The sequence below is a fragment of the Pelodiscus sinensis genome, chromosome 20 (assembly GCF_052426305.1).
Source record: "Pelodiscus sinensis isolate ZL-2025 chromosome 20, ASM5242630v1, whole genome shotgun sequence".
NCBI classification, from domain to species: Eukaryota; Metazoa; Chordata; order Testudines; family Trionychidae; genus Pelodiscus; species Pelodiscus sinensis.
In genome coordinates, this window is record NC_143071.1 from 7,727,917 (window position 1) to 7,742,138 (window position 14,222).

The 14,222-nt window shown below is 47.4% G+C and overlaps 1 protein-coding gene across 1 annotated transcript in view; it reads left to right on the forward strand.

Moving 5' to 3' along the window:
• The first annotated feature begins 4,231 nt into the window (after positions 1-4,231).
• RGS9 (regulator of G protein signaling 9) overlaps positions 4,232-14,222 on the forward strand; it is a 77,399-nt gene continuing 67,408 nt past the window's right edge. The window contains exons 1-2 of the mRNA XM_075903962.2: positions 4,232-4,547; positions 13,008-13,104. Of these exons, the coding sequence (XP_075760077.2) occupies positions 4,485-4,547; positions 13,008-13,104 (160 nt within the window). The 5' untranslated portion in view covers positions 4,232-4,484. The remainder of the gene's footprint in view (positions 4,548-13,007; positions 13,105-14,222) is intronic.

The following is a 14,222-nucleotide window of genomic DNA, read 5'->3' on the forward strand; positions in this document are numbered from 1 at the left end:
GCCCTGTTGCTAAAAGTCAGCCTGTGTGAATCATAGGTGGTAGGCGAACCTGGGCCTGGGGGACGCATATTGCCCAGGGCCCCTGTGAGAGCAGCGTTCCCTGTAAGCTGAGCACTTATCTGGCTGCTCAGGAAAGACTTAAAATGCCACCCAGCTGATTAGCACAGCGCCTACAGCTGGTTTTTTTCCTTTTACTGGTGATGCACATTGGCACATAAAATTTATTCTGCACATGGATGGAAAAAAATCTTTCTTGAATGGAAAAGATTAGAGGGAAGATTGCATGGCCCCACCTCCCCTCCACTCCGAGCATGGAGAGAGTGAGAAGTGTGTGGCTCCAGCAACCCTGGCCCTGGGAGAGTTGGTGTTGTGGCCCCAGCGTTGGCAGGGCTGAAGCCCAAGCTTCCCCAGGAAACTGGGGGAGCCACATTGAATGGGGGAAGGAGTTGGGAGGTGGAAAGCACTTTTGCTGACAAAGCAGCAGTCACATTTTCACTTGTGGTGGCAAAACCTTGTGGTTCACACAAGAAGGGGGAGTGTTTAAGCACCTGTGAATTACGGAAGTTTTGTTGAGCAAGGGCAAGTGTAGACACTGCCTAAGTTTTAGATGGAGACCAGACATGAGTCTAGCGACCCCCTTCCTGCTTCTGATTGTCCTTAGGAGATTTCTGTGCTGCTATTTTTCCTGTCATTACTTTGCCAACTCCTGAGGATTGCTAGTATAGATTAAATCCTTTCGGGGAAGGGAGGGGGGGGGGGAAAACCAAACCGTGAGACAGTGTGAATTGCGAGAGGCTGAAAATGAGTGAAAAATTTCCCTCCTGTACCCTGTGGCACTCAGCTCATGCCCGGAAGCCAGAGATCTATTTCCCCTGGCATTCACAGGCAGAACTACAGCTGTCATTAATAATAATTAAATTATGCAGCAGCACGAAACAGAGCATTCCAGAAGAAAACCTCCAAATGTCCTGACTGTCACATGGCTGGGAGAGATGCAAACATTCATATGGGAATCTTTATGAGGAGAGTCTGCTCGTTCAGATCCTTCCAAAGAATGTGCCTCATTGTTTTTGCTGAAACCGACGAACATGGCTACCCCTCTGAAACTTTCCCAAGGGTTGCAATGCAGTGGAGGAGGTCATCAGTGCCTTTAGACTGTTAATGGAGAGACAACCTTGCAATGTGTACTTCGCTGAAGCGTAGGGGAGCTGTGATGTCATGCAAATCACACGAGAGTGCCATGAAAAAAACTCACGGAGATGTTTGTGTGGTGTGCATATGCACATCTATTTGGGGTGCATTTGTGTGTATAGTGCAAGCATGCACTTTGCGGGTGCATCTGTCTGTACAGTGTGTAGGCCGACTAATGGGGACAAAAGGGGCAGTGACCCTGGGGCACGGTGATTCAAAAGGGCCCAGAACTCCCGGCCGCTGCTGCTGTGGCAGCGGTGGCAGCCAGAGCCCCTGGCTTCTTTAAATCGCTGGAGTCCTGTGTGGTGCGCACCAGGCAGCACTAAGGGCTGCTGGGGGTGGCACTCTCCCGTTAGTGCTAAGGGCTGTCTAGCTAGGGTTGCCAGATGGTTCAACCAAAAATACCAACCCTCCCCCCCGCCCCAAAAAAAACACCGGCGGGAGGGGGGGGGGGAGAAATTCTGTTGAGTAAAAAAAGGGGGAGACCAAAGTTGTTGAGCAAAAAAAAAAAAAGGACCTCGAGAGTTGTTAAGCTAAATAAGTAAATAAACAACGTGGCCCCTTTAAGAAATTCTTTTGAGGCTCTTTGGCCTTAACAGGCTGCCGGCGGCCACCTGCCATCTTGCCTCCCTGCACCAGGCAGTGGAACCCATTAAGCACCCGGGATTTTCGCCTCCTGGCCAGGAAAAAATCAGAAAATACTGGACATTTTAGGTGTCTGGTATTTTCTGAAATTTTTTACTGGACAGGAGGCGAAAATACCAGACTGTCTAGTTCAATACCGGACACCTGGCAACCCTATGTCTAACCCCAGACCTGCCTCTTCCACCTGAGTCCCTGTCCCTTCCAGGAACATGGAGCTAGGCTTCCCACCGCTTTGCCTGGGGGCCTGGCAAAGCTGTTGGCCCCACTGACAGTGTGTGGGCACTTGCATGTACAGGATGTATGTGGGGGTGTAGTATGCATGAGAGTGCATGCCAAGGTGTGTGCGCCTAGTGTTAGTATGTGTGATCTGTGCACACTACAAAAGCATGTATGTGGCTGTATGTGATACGTGTTTATAGATGCATGTGCTTGGTGTATGTGTTCTATGTATGGATGAGTGTGTATGGCATGTATTGGGGTGTTTCTGTGGAACATTGGTTATGAAACATGGCACAATTATTATTGTTTTCATGTAGCACCAAGGTCTCACCTGCAGAGGCTATCCCTTCCAGATCAGGGTTCAAGTACTTCACTCAGGAGGGATGAGGAAGTTTTCATAACTGTTGCTTCTTTGTGCCTGGATAAATGAAGTTTCAGTCTGCAGCGCTGTCAGTCAGACACCATTCACCCATCCATCAGTCCAAGAGCAGGAAGTACAATCATGGAGGAGACTGTGTGATTTTAGGGCCTTTTTCTGAGTGCTTCCTCAAGCTTGCATTGCCAGAATTCCTCTGGTGCCGTCCACTGACTCTTTGGACATGATTTCGGAGTGGGCTTTCCCTTGGGTCCTCCTGCACTTTTTCTTTGTCCTAAGCACTCAGTTGGCTTCTGTCTTTTTTGGGTCCCTTTCCTTCCCTCCTCTCTCCTCATGCATGACCTACAACCGAGGTCAACTAAGATAAAGCCCTAAGAGTCTGATCCTGCAAGGGGCACTTTTTAGCAATCTCTGTTCAGTGGAAAACATTCCGCATTTTTGCAGGATCCTCTCCTTTAGCAGCATGTTGATTTCACCATCATCATCCCTTCAAGCTTTTAAACTCCAGTCTTGCAAATGTGAGTAACTTTACTGAAATCATTAGACCTTGATGAGTAGGGTTGCCAAATTTCCCGGACTGGACCAACTGAGTTGGCAACCCTATCACTGAGACTACTCACATATGTACGTGTTTGGTAGGCTGCGCTTCTTAGAACTTAATTGTTGTCCCCTGGATGTGGCTGATTTAAGACCCTATCTTGTTCTTTTGGAGCTCACTGGGAGTTTGGCCACTGAATACAGCTGGAGCCAGATTGGGCTCTTTGACTGGGAACTGTTTAAGGCAAGGCCTTGTCTTTTTTGTTTTCTATGAAGTGAACATAAGAATGGCCAGACTGAGTCAGACTAAAGGTCCATCCAGCTAAGTATCCTGTCTGCCAATAGTGGCCAATGCCAGGTGTCCCAGAGGGAGTGAACTGAACAGGTAATGATCAAACAATCTTTCTCCTACCATCCATCTTCACCCTCTGACAAACAGAGGCTAGGGACACCATTCCTTACCCATCCTGGCTAATAGCTATTAATGGACTTAACCTCCATGAATTTATCTAGCTCTTTTTTAAACTCTGTTATAGTCCTGACCTTCGCAACCTCCTCAGGCAAGGAGTTCCACAGGTTGACTATGCACTGTGTGAAGAACTTCTTTTTATTTGTTTTAAACCTTCTGCCCATTAATTTCATTTGGTGGCCCCTCATTCTTATATTATGGGTGGTGTCTACCACAAGGTACTACACAAATAATAAGAAAAATAATCTAAACACAAAGTGTCACTTTTTATCAGTAGAAATTTTTTAAAAAATGTTTTCCACTAACTAATACGAATGTTGACTTTTTCACAACTTACTGCTTTTAAACACCATCAGGAATGTTGATTTTAAAAACACTTTCCCCCTCTTACACTGCTGCAGAAATGTTGGCAAAGGCCCTTTTTATTAACCCACTGAAAGTGCTGATTGATTTTTTAGAAAGGAAATGTTCCCCATGGGCAGACATAGGTAACATTTTTTTATTATGTTCTACAGCCCCAGCCAGAACACTGAATGTTAAAGCATCTTCTTATCGATATACATCAGCAGAGCATGTTGATGGAAGGACAGTTTTTATTAAATCTCTTCGTACCACGAAAGCCTTTAAAATAGCAACAGAAATATCGAGGGGGCTACTTGGCGTTCCACAGTGTGTAACAATGTGTTTAGGGGTTGGAACGTTCAGACTCTGGAAAGAGCTGATTGGCTGAAGACGCGCTCAGCTCCCCCCCTCCCACCCCGGAGCCTTTCTTCTCGCCGGCGCTCAGGAGAGCTCCACCTGGTGCTGAGAGGTGGGAAGCGCCGAGGCCCGACAGCCATGCAAATGAGGACCTCGGAGCTGCTTGTTCATTGGCTGCGGCGGAGCAGGGTTTGCTCACCACTGTCTTTAGTTTCTAGACAGGGGGTTGTTCCAGCAGCAGCAGCAGCTTTCCTGCAGCTGGGGAGTGGATACCTGGCTGTTAATTGCTTTGTTGTTGCTTTTAATTTGCTTTCTTTGTGGCTTTTGCCTTGACTCCGTGGGGGAACGATGACTGTCAAACAGACGGGCCAAGGGCAGCATTACAGGCCAAGAATGGCATTCCTGAAAAAGGTAACGCGGTTTAAAAAAAATATAATAGCAATCCTACCTGAACAACGATATCTACTGCTGTAAACACATCTGTAAAATATCAAAACACAGCTGTAAAATAACTGCCACCTGTCTGGCTAATCCAGGGGATAGTAGGATGGGTAGGGCAAGAATAGGCATTTTGTTAGCCTGTATTATTCATGATAGTTTGTTGAATTAATTGTCTTCAAAAGCCCTTGTGAGTCTTATTGGTTAGAAAGTGTTTTGAAATCCCTTTTAAGTTCTCTTTTCCTGTGCTGTTGTTACTAAAGGATTTGAGGCAAGTGTCCTATTTTTTGCAGGCTCCAAAGGAAGGCAACCTGTTACATGGCACTGTTTGCATCATGGGAGTCCTAGAGGCATAATAATTAAAACTGAACAGGAGGGGTTGTTGAAAACAGCCACAAAAACATTATTTGCTCTAATCATGCAGTTGTATACAATCCCTCCTGTTAGAATGTTTTTAGATCCCCTCCCCACTCACACACACCCCAAGCCATTCTAACTATATCATTTGCTGGGCTAAAAAATCACCCTACTGAGAATTTGATTCCCTAATTTTGCTTTGAGCCATAATCTGGTTTATTTTCACCCTCAGGAATCACTCTCTTAGTTACATACGACATATAGCCAATGTTCATTCTTCAAAGGGAACATCATGCCAAAAGGTGGGCTGTCTGTTTTATAGCATTTTGGAAGGTGTGTGTATTTATAATTGTTAGATGTTTACAGAGCATGCAGATGGCCAAACTATATTTTGGATGAAACGTATAATTGTGAAAAGTGGTTTTTTTTGACACTCATTTGAAAGCATTTTAATGTAACCAGTATTTGAAAAGATTTTAAACAGGATAGCCTACTCATGGGAGAAAAGCTGGATTAATAGCTATTTTTCTTGTCTATGGCTTATCCTGTTGAATAGAATTAGCGGAATTTCCAGTGACAAGTACAGCTGTCCTTTCAGGTAATGTGGTTCGCTCTGCAAAAAAGAGGGCCAGCAAACAAACGAACAAAAAGTAGTTTTTTTGGTAGCGCAGGTATGTAAATACATCAGCAGAGGGAGTTGGTGGTAGCACAGATTTCCAAGTAAGATGAGATTGAGTGTAAATTTATTCAGTCTCACAATGTGAATCTTACAGCCACAAAAACACTTGCACTTTTCACGTTGAAGGAGGCATGTAAAATACTTCTGTTGGGGCTGTTTGTTTCTTGCAGCTTTGGCAGAGAAGCGCTGTCCTGTCAAAAGGAAAAAATAGCGGGCAAGATTTCAGGGTTGATTTGTACTCTGAAATTGTATTAAAGATGATGGGCAGGTCCAGAGAATCAACCTATATATAAAAACAAAACCAAATGCACAATATTTAGTTACTGAGTTGAAAAATAGGATGGTTGCTGCTTATCAACCTTTGCAAAGTGTGCCGAGATTCCAAAATGGAAGGGTCTGTAGAGGTGTCGTGAATGCCAATGCACTCCAGATTATCTGCTTAGCAGGTAGGACATGGATTTTGTTCAGCTAATCAGGCATTTGGATAATCAAGAGGACAGGAGCATTTCGGTAGCAGAGTGACTTCCCTGTAAAGTGGCCCTCCTCCTTGCAGTCCTGGTCAGGGGTATCTGCTCAATAGCCAAGCCACTGCATTATCCGAATCGCTTCCTTGTCCCCCATTATAAACTGCACGGGAGAGAAAGAAGGGACTGGGATAATGCAGAAGTTTGCATAATAGCAGGGCTTTGGATGAAGAGGAGTATATTGTATTATTCCATTGAGCTATATATGACCGTGCGACATTTATCCATGAGGTTAGTCGTGCGTGAGGTATAGTGCTATTCAATGTGAGCAAAGGTGGCAGAATCTGGCTCTTCATTACCATGTGGGAGTCTCAATATGGAGTCCACATTTTTAAAGGAAGCAAGCTGGACCTTTTGTGGTTCCTGTTTCCCTGTTTGGAAAGCTTGCTCTGTGTGGTTCCATGCTACTTGTACAGAGCCGTGTCCTTGGCTTCAGTGGGAGGGGAGCTTGCTCAGCACCAGTCTGAATGAGACCCCTATTGCACCCATGTAGAAGTTTCCAGGAGGCTTCGTACAGAGGCGTATAAGCCTAGCTTGACTGGTGCACACTTACAGCTACTCCGGCACGTGTGAATCTTTTAAAACACAGGGATCCGTATCTGCGACGTGCTGAGCACAGCCCTGGGCAGTCCAGCGGGAGGAAGCTCCCTTTCCTGGGACTGATTGAAAAATCCATTGAAAGTGGTGGAAAGACTTCCCGGGTCTTGCAAGAAAGACCCTGGGGCGGGGAGGGTCGACTGTCTTGGGCTCGCACGATGGGATTGAAAGTAGCACGTGTGGACATTCCCGCTCAAGCTGGAATCTCTCTCTGAAACCTGGGGTAGGAATGTCTACACTGCTATTTTTAGCCCAAGCCAGTTGACCCAGGCTCTGACACTCATGGCAGTGCTGGTGCAGAAAGAGCGCTCTGCAGCCAGCATGAGTCTCCGCTGCCCGCACAGGGACCGATAATACAGTTCGGAGGGGCAGTGCCGCCTCCCATGCCCCCACAACCTTTGCCCGTATGCTGAGCACCTTTAACCTCACCGACTGCAGGACTTGAGGATACTTGGGATGTATCTGCTCAACACCATGCAGGATCAGGCCTCTGTGAAGCCAAGAAACCCACATACAGTCTTCATTCATTGCTCAAGTCTGTGCAAGTGCCTTGCCACCAGCTGGCACCTACAACAGTCACATATTCTCCCTGCAGGTGTTTGTGGCAGCCCGGCGTATGGAATTTCTGCTGCTGTCACAATGCTGTTGGTCCTTGAGGCAGCGTGAGAGTTGCAGTCCCAGGGCGTTGGATGGCACCCATGTGAGCTGTCTGTCAGCTTGTTACTGAAATACACATGATGTGGGTGACAATGGATTCTTTTCTCCCACGCACGAGCAGGTGGCACGGTGCATCTGCGGTGTCGCTTCTCCGTGCAGCTGATGGTCAGCTTGAAATGGCTTCACACTGTGCAAGGGTTCCCAGGGTGGGCTGTGAATTGAACAGCACCCCGAAGCTAACTGTGCACAAGGAGCTGGTGTGCTCCAGGCATAGGGTGCATAGCCACATGCTGCAGCAATGCATCCCGAAAGCAAATGTGGGTAGCATGGTGCTGCTGCTTGTGTCGGGAGTAACTACAACTGCAAACATTTTTCTAAGGAATCACCAGCAGCATCAGCTAAAGCAGCCACAAAACAGGCTGACACATTTATTGGCCTGACACATTTTCAGGTTTAGTAGCTGTTAGCCTCCTGCTTGTATTTTAGGATAGAAATGTCAAGCGGGTGTAAGTTCTGGGGTATCCCAGATATCCATAGGGTAGTTGGTTTTGAGCAACATACTGACTTTCACATCTGATCTGATTCATAATCCAGCTCCAATCCATGACAGCCAGCGCAGTAACCTGACCTCAGGGAAGGGTACCAAATGGTTTGGCTGATGACGTTGCCTGGTTTTGAGGAGCAGGGAAGTTGAGAGAGAAGTACTCCATTCTAATAACACGCTTGACATGGGGGGGCGGGGAAGTCTCTCTGCCCCCACATGTTCAAAAGCGTCTTCTAATTAGGGGAGCCTTTGTTTTTGGGTGGTGTCCAAAGCTGGGTACCAAAAAGCAGAGCTACCAACAGAATTAGTGTGTCGTCTGGAAAATGTGAATTTCTCTGGGCCTCAGTCCCCTACTCTGTGAAGTGGGGATGATATTTGCCCACCTTCGTAAAACGCTTGGTGCTCCTCAGGTGAAAGGTGCTGTGGAAATGAAAAGCATGAAATAAGCTTTGAGAGCTTCCTTTGCTGCATTAAGGGAGACTGGCCTAAGAGGTTCTAAGTGGCGGGTTAAAAAGATGCTGTTAAATCCCTTCCCAAAGTATTCAGGGTGACAACGAGGATAGAACTCAGCCCTTCCTGCTTCAAAAGCACAGGTGCCTTCTAGATGAGATTGAGGCAAATCTCCAGTAGCTGTTGCACTATCAAGTCCATGACACTCAGTTGAGCAGTTCTGATTCTCCCCAGCACAGAGCAGGGCTAGTTCAACCTCCAGCTGCGGAAATGCAAATAAAGATACATCAATTCCAGCTACATCATTCATGTAGCTGGATTTGCGTATCTTAATTCGCCCTCCCCCTGTAGTGTAGACCTGGCCTGATAGTATGCATTGGATGGGAGCTAGTGAACTGCAGGGAAAGAGACTTTCCATCTCAACCACCTTTATTTAAAAAAAAAAAAAAGTTTCAGGGTTGACAAACTATTGAGTCGTCTCAGAGGGGGGGTGGTGTTAATCTCTCAAGCACCGTAGGAATCCTTGTTGTTTTTGCAGATAGAGACTAACAGATTTATTTGGGCATAAGCTTTCATGGATAAAAACCACTTTGTCAGATCGATGCGGGACTCTATAAGGTGCCACAGGACTCCAAACTATAGGATGTTTTGTCAAAGTGGTGACCCTGGCTCTATATGTGATTATTAGCTGCAGGCCTGAAAAAGAATAAAATCAGCAGAGTGTTGGCCGGGTGAAGATGAAAGGGAGTGTGGGAGGTGGAAGCGTGATCTTTACAAATAGGATCAGGGAAGGCTCTGGGTGGAGGAGCTGAGCTGGGTGAGTATTTATGATGGAGTAGGTGGCAGATATTTAATTAGAGCTCTGCTATTGGTCGCTGGGTCGGCAGACTTTCAGAAGTGGCATGCCAAGATCCTGCCCCTGCCTCCGCATCCTCCTTCGCCCCCCTCCTCGCCCGCATCCCTGTGCCCCCAATGCACACACCAGCAGGGCAGTAGCACTGGGACTTGCAGCCCTCTGGGAGCAGCACTGGGGTGAGGAGGGTTTGGGGACGGGGGCAGAGTCACTTCTATGCCTGGCTCAGCTCTTTTTCTGGGGCTCGCCACTCACCCTGCAGGCTGCGGCTCCTGGGCAAGCGGGTGCTGGGGAAGAGCCGCCCTGCCCACGGCGAGCAGCCACGGCTTAGACCCACAGAAGCAGCAGCAGCAGCATGTGACCAGCCATGCCACCCCTATCTGTGGAACAGACCCAACCCCACTCCGCCTTGGAGCAGGAGGCACAGCCTGTAGCGGAGGGGGGAGCGGAGAGAAGGGTGTTAACCCCTTAGCTCCTGGGAGTTGCATGCAGGGACACAGAGCCCAGTGCAGGGTCATGCCACCCGCTGTTTGCCAGCCTGCCCGGCTCCTACGCCATGCTGCGCGTGCCACGTAAAATCATCTTATGGCACACGTGCTGTATGCTGCCAACCCCTGATATAGAATGTACAGGGGAGTGTGTGTACAGGGGAGTGTGAACGGCTTTGTGAGAATGTGGTTAAATCCCTTCTCCACTGGGGATGGAGCACACAAAATCTACTAGCCTGTGCCTCCCCCCCTGTGGTACATGTCACCTATTATGAATTGATTTCAGCAGGAACCTCCACCTGTGGACCAAGGCCAAGTCCTGGCGACAATATGTACAAAACGAAAATCAGCCAGAGAGCTCTCCTGGCAAAAGCATGTTACAGAATGCGACAGAGCTGCAGAAAAGAAAGCAGATGTCCTCATTGTATTTTAAACAGCCCTTCTTGCCTCCTGCTGACAAGCTGGTGCTGGCAGCAGCATCTAATCTCTAGGAATCCCTAATAAGCAGCCGGTTCCCTAAGGGAAAGAGGAAAAGACCTGCTGAGTTTTGATCAGCAAAGTACAGGGTTTGCCCGACTCAGTAGGCACCACCCGATGGGCGCTCCCTTGCTTAGCTCGCTCGTGTCTTTTGATCTGTTATTTCTTTAAATGACCAGAGGGGACTCAGCAGGGGTAGGAAAGCTACAAGTCTCTGGAGCGGTTTGCTCATTAGGAAAAGAGCGCATCCATCCCCAGAAGACTGAGTGGGTTTTGTGAGCCAACGGTTGGCTCTTGATTAGTAGAGGCCCAGTTAGGGACCTGTGACCACTCCGATACAAGGGGTCAAAATGGAACATGGGCTACACAACAGGCTTGCTCCAAGAATCAGGTCTTGAAAGGTGCCGCTCCCGCTGAAGCTCCTGGGATTTGCCAGGGGATCAGAACTGTGGTGTACGTGGCCTTATAGCGTAGCTGTCGTGGTCTTGTTGTCTGTGCCCCATCTTTAGTGTATTTTTCTTCACAACAACCTGGGAGCAGCAGTGTTCCCTGTAGGCTGAGCGCTTGGGTGGCCACCCAGGAAAGATTCAGGTGCCACCTAGCTGATTAGCACAGCTGGCAGCATGTGTGTCTATGGGTGGTGCACATCTGTCCATGCCTTGGTTCACATAACAAAATTTATTCTACACATGGAAAAAATCGGAACAATGCCAGGGAAGGTGCTACTGCTGTTATTCCCATTTATAGCTGGGGAACAGAAGCACAGAGAGGCAGAATGACTCACTCAGTCACACACAAAATCTGTGACAAAAAAGGGTATGAAGCTGGGATTTCCTAGGTCACAGGTCAGGGCCCTATGCACTGGATCATCCCTACTCTCTTCATTCTGTTGTCTTCCATCCTCAGAGAAAAGTCTGGTCACTAACAGTCAAGAAAATTGGGCAAGGGAAAAAGAGTTATTTTGCATTCTTCAAGGCTAAGTCTCCACTGCCCCTTTATTGTGCTGCAACTTGCTGGCTTAGGGGTCTGAAAAAACACCCTTTCCCCAAGCGCAGCAAGTGACAGCGCTGGAAAGCTCCAGTATAAACGGGTTCCCAGTGCCGTTTGCTACTCCCCTCTCGGGACACTGGGCTCATGCTGTGGCCACTCTTCTGGCTGAAAGCGCTGCACCTGCCTCAGCAGTGGCTGCGTTTAATTTTAGAAGCATAGGCAAAGCCTGAAAAAGGTCTAAGAGGCTGATTTCAAATGTATTTAGATGCCTGAAAATGCAGACAGGCACCTGGGAGTTTATCTACCTCTTCAGGTCCCTAAGGGTACGTCTACACTGTGGAGCTACCAGAAGTATCCTGAAATAGCTACCCCATGTCTATTGAAGCAGTCTGTTATTTCGAAGTAGATTTTGAAATAACGGGGGGGTTATTCTGACATCCCAGTAATGCTCGTTCCACAAGGGTTAAGGGAAATTTTGGAAGAATGAGTTATTTCGAAAGTTGGCGCTGTGTAGTCTTTTTAGAAGAACTCACAAATAGCAGCACCATGGGCCTGTTTCTCCCCTCACTTACAGGCGTTTTGCACTGTTGTTATTCCACTTGCTTCGGTGGGGTTGTCCAGGATCTCGCTGTTGCGAGAGGAGTATCAGGCCCAGTGTTGCTCTGTGGTCCACAAGAACCCGTAGGCTGTCTCTGTGCTAGGAGTGGTGCCTTATTTCTGTTTCTTGAGTGGCACTGTGCTCCCCCAGATGTCCTTACAGATCCCTAAAGGAGTCAAGAAAACGAGGGCTCCTTAGCCATCTTCTTAACCGGCGTATCTAGGGTCTCATCCTGCTGAGTGCTGCCTGATAGGTTCTGGTCACCCTGAGCTCCATTTGATGTCTGGCTTCAACTGTCTCACACTATTTGCACAGCCCATGAGCCATAGAGAGTACTTCGGTGGTTAATAGGTGGCAGCTGCTCCAGCCCCACAGCGCTCACTGCGGTAAGGGGTGCGCCAGCCTGGCCAGGGAAGCCCCCATTTGTGGAGGGAGGGACTGCTCCAGCCCAACTGGAGCGACCCCTGCTTGTCCCGATTTAATCGGTTAACCGGTTGAACTTAACGTTTAACCGATTAACTAATCAAATGGGATTTTACATTCCTATTTTAAAAGTCCACTCATTTCTTATCTGCAGACTTAAAAACAGACAGTTTCTCCCTCTGCATTGACACCTTTGCTAATTCACCCTGTGAGTGATGCACTTTGAAGTTGTCTGTAAGCAAAAGGGGCTAGAGGTGCAATGGAGCTAGCTTTTGGGGTCTTATTCACTCCCATGGACTTGCAACTGTTCTCTTGAGACCTCAACAGGTTGCTAGTTGAGCAAAAAGGAACCAATGTTTGTAGATTGTCAGTTGGTCAGGATCTCCCCTGAAAAAGCCACGTTGAATTCTTCGCTGATTTTTCATTTACGCTACCACAGAAAGTCGACCTTAAGGTATGCGATTCCAGCTACGTGACTAACATAGTTAAAGTCAAGGTACTGCCGGGTCTTGTTGGGGGTTGAGTAGCAGGGCTGATAAGAGAGTGATCTGCAGTTGATTTGGCAGGTCTTCAATAGACCTGCTAAATCGACGGCCGGTGGATCGATCTCAGAACCTGCCTCCTCGTGGTAGGTAGAGGTAGTCTTTGTGCGTAACAGCCACGTCGGCAGGTAAACAAGCTAATCACCAGGGTGTCTCTCTTCTGTGGGAGAGCCTGACAGGTAATAATTGCAAGATGGTACTTTGAGGAGGGTGTTCGTTCTCACAAAACCACCTGTCCCCATCTTGCTTTGCAGATTGAAGCCCTCCTCATGGAGATGCAGAATCCAGACACTGGCATCAAAATGCACACTCAGAGAGTGATGATCACTAACATCCCGCATGCTATGACAGGTAAGATGCCAATGGCACCATCCGGCTATTTTTCTAAGTTTCCTGAGAAGAGACAGTTTCTTCATACAAACAGCAATACACAGAAAACTGGCTTTTCCTGCTGTTATATAAATAGAAGGCTCCCATCATCCTGAATGCTGTTTTTTGGGGGTAAAAAAGGGGAAAATGGGCTTGTGCTTTCCTCCTCTTACTTGTGTTTCTGTGAAATATACACAAGGCTTGAGAGGGTTTTGTTAATAATAATAAAAAAATCTGTTTGTTATTTACATTGGAAAGCCAAGTGTAATCTACCCAGGAGACTCTATGGATGACTGGAGACCTTGCGAGATGACAACATCAGACGAGAGAGGTGACTACAGGCTGGTCAACTGAGAGGGGAAGGAGCTTTTAGTCAGGCTGGTTAAAACTCCTGGTTAGCTTTTTGTGTATACAACTATTTGTCTTCTAGCAGGAGGCCTCTGTTAGGGATAAAATCAAGATCCTGTCTCCATTTACTACCACTGAGGAGGAATATTGTTCCTTTGTTAAAGGCTGGATCGTAGGTGTAAAGAGTGCTGAGAATTTTGACAAGCAAGGAAGTGCAGCACAAATGAGCATTTAATACACAATTAACTCCCCCAGAGAGGGGATTTAATCTGGATAGGCTGGGCAGAAACTCTTTAACCATGCTGACTTAAAAGCGTATGACTAATACTGACCTTCTAGCTAATGTTCTAAAATTCTAGGGTTACGTCTACGTTGGCGAGATTTTGCGCAAAGAGTTTTTGCGTTAGGGTATTTGTGCAAGAAAGCGTCTACACTGGCATGTGCTTTTGCGCAAGAGATGTGCTTTTGTGCAAAAGCATCCGTGCCAGTGTAGACGCTCTCTTGCACAAGAAAGCCCTAATGGCCATTTTAACCATCGGGCTTTCTTGTGCAGGAAATTCATGTTGCCTGTCTACACTGGCCTCTTGCGAAAGAACACTTGTGCAAGAGGGCTTATTCCTGTGTGGGAGCGTCATAGTTCTTGCGCAAGAAGCCCTGATTTCGTACATTAGAATGTCAGTGTCCTTGCGCAAGAACTTGCGGCCAGTGTAGACAGGAATCAAGATTTTGCGCAAAAGCAGGTGCTTTTGCGC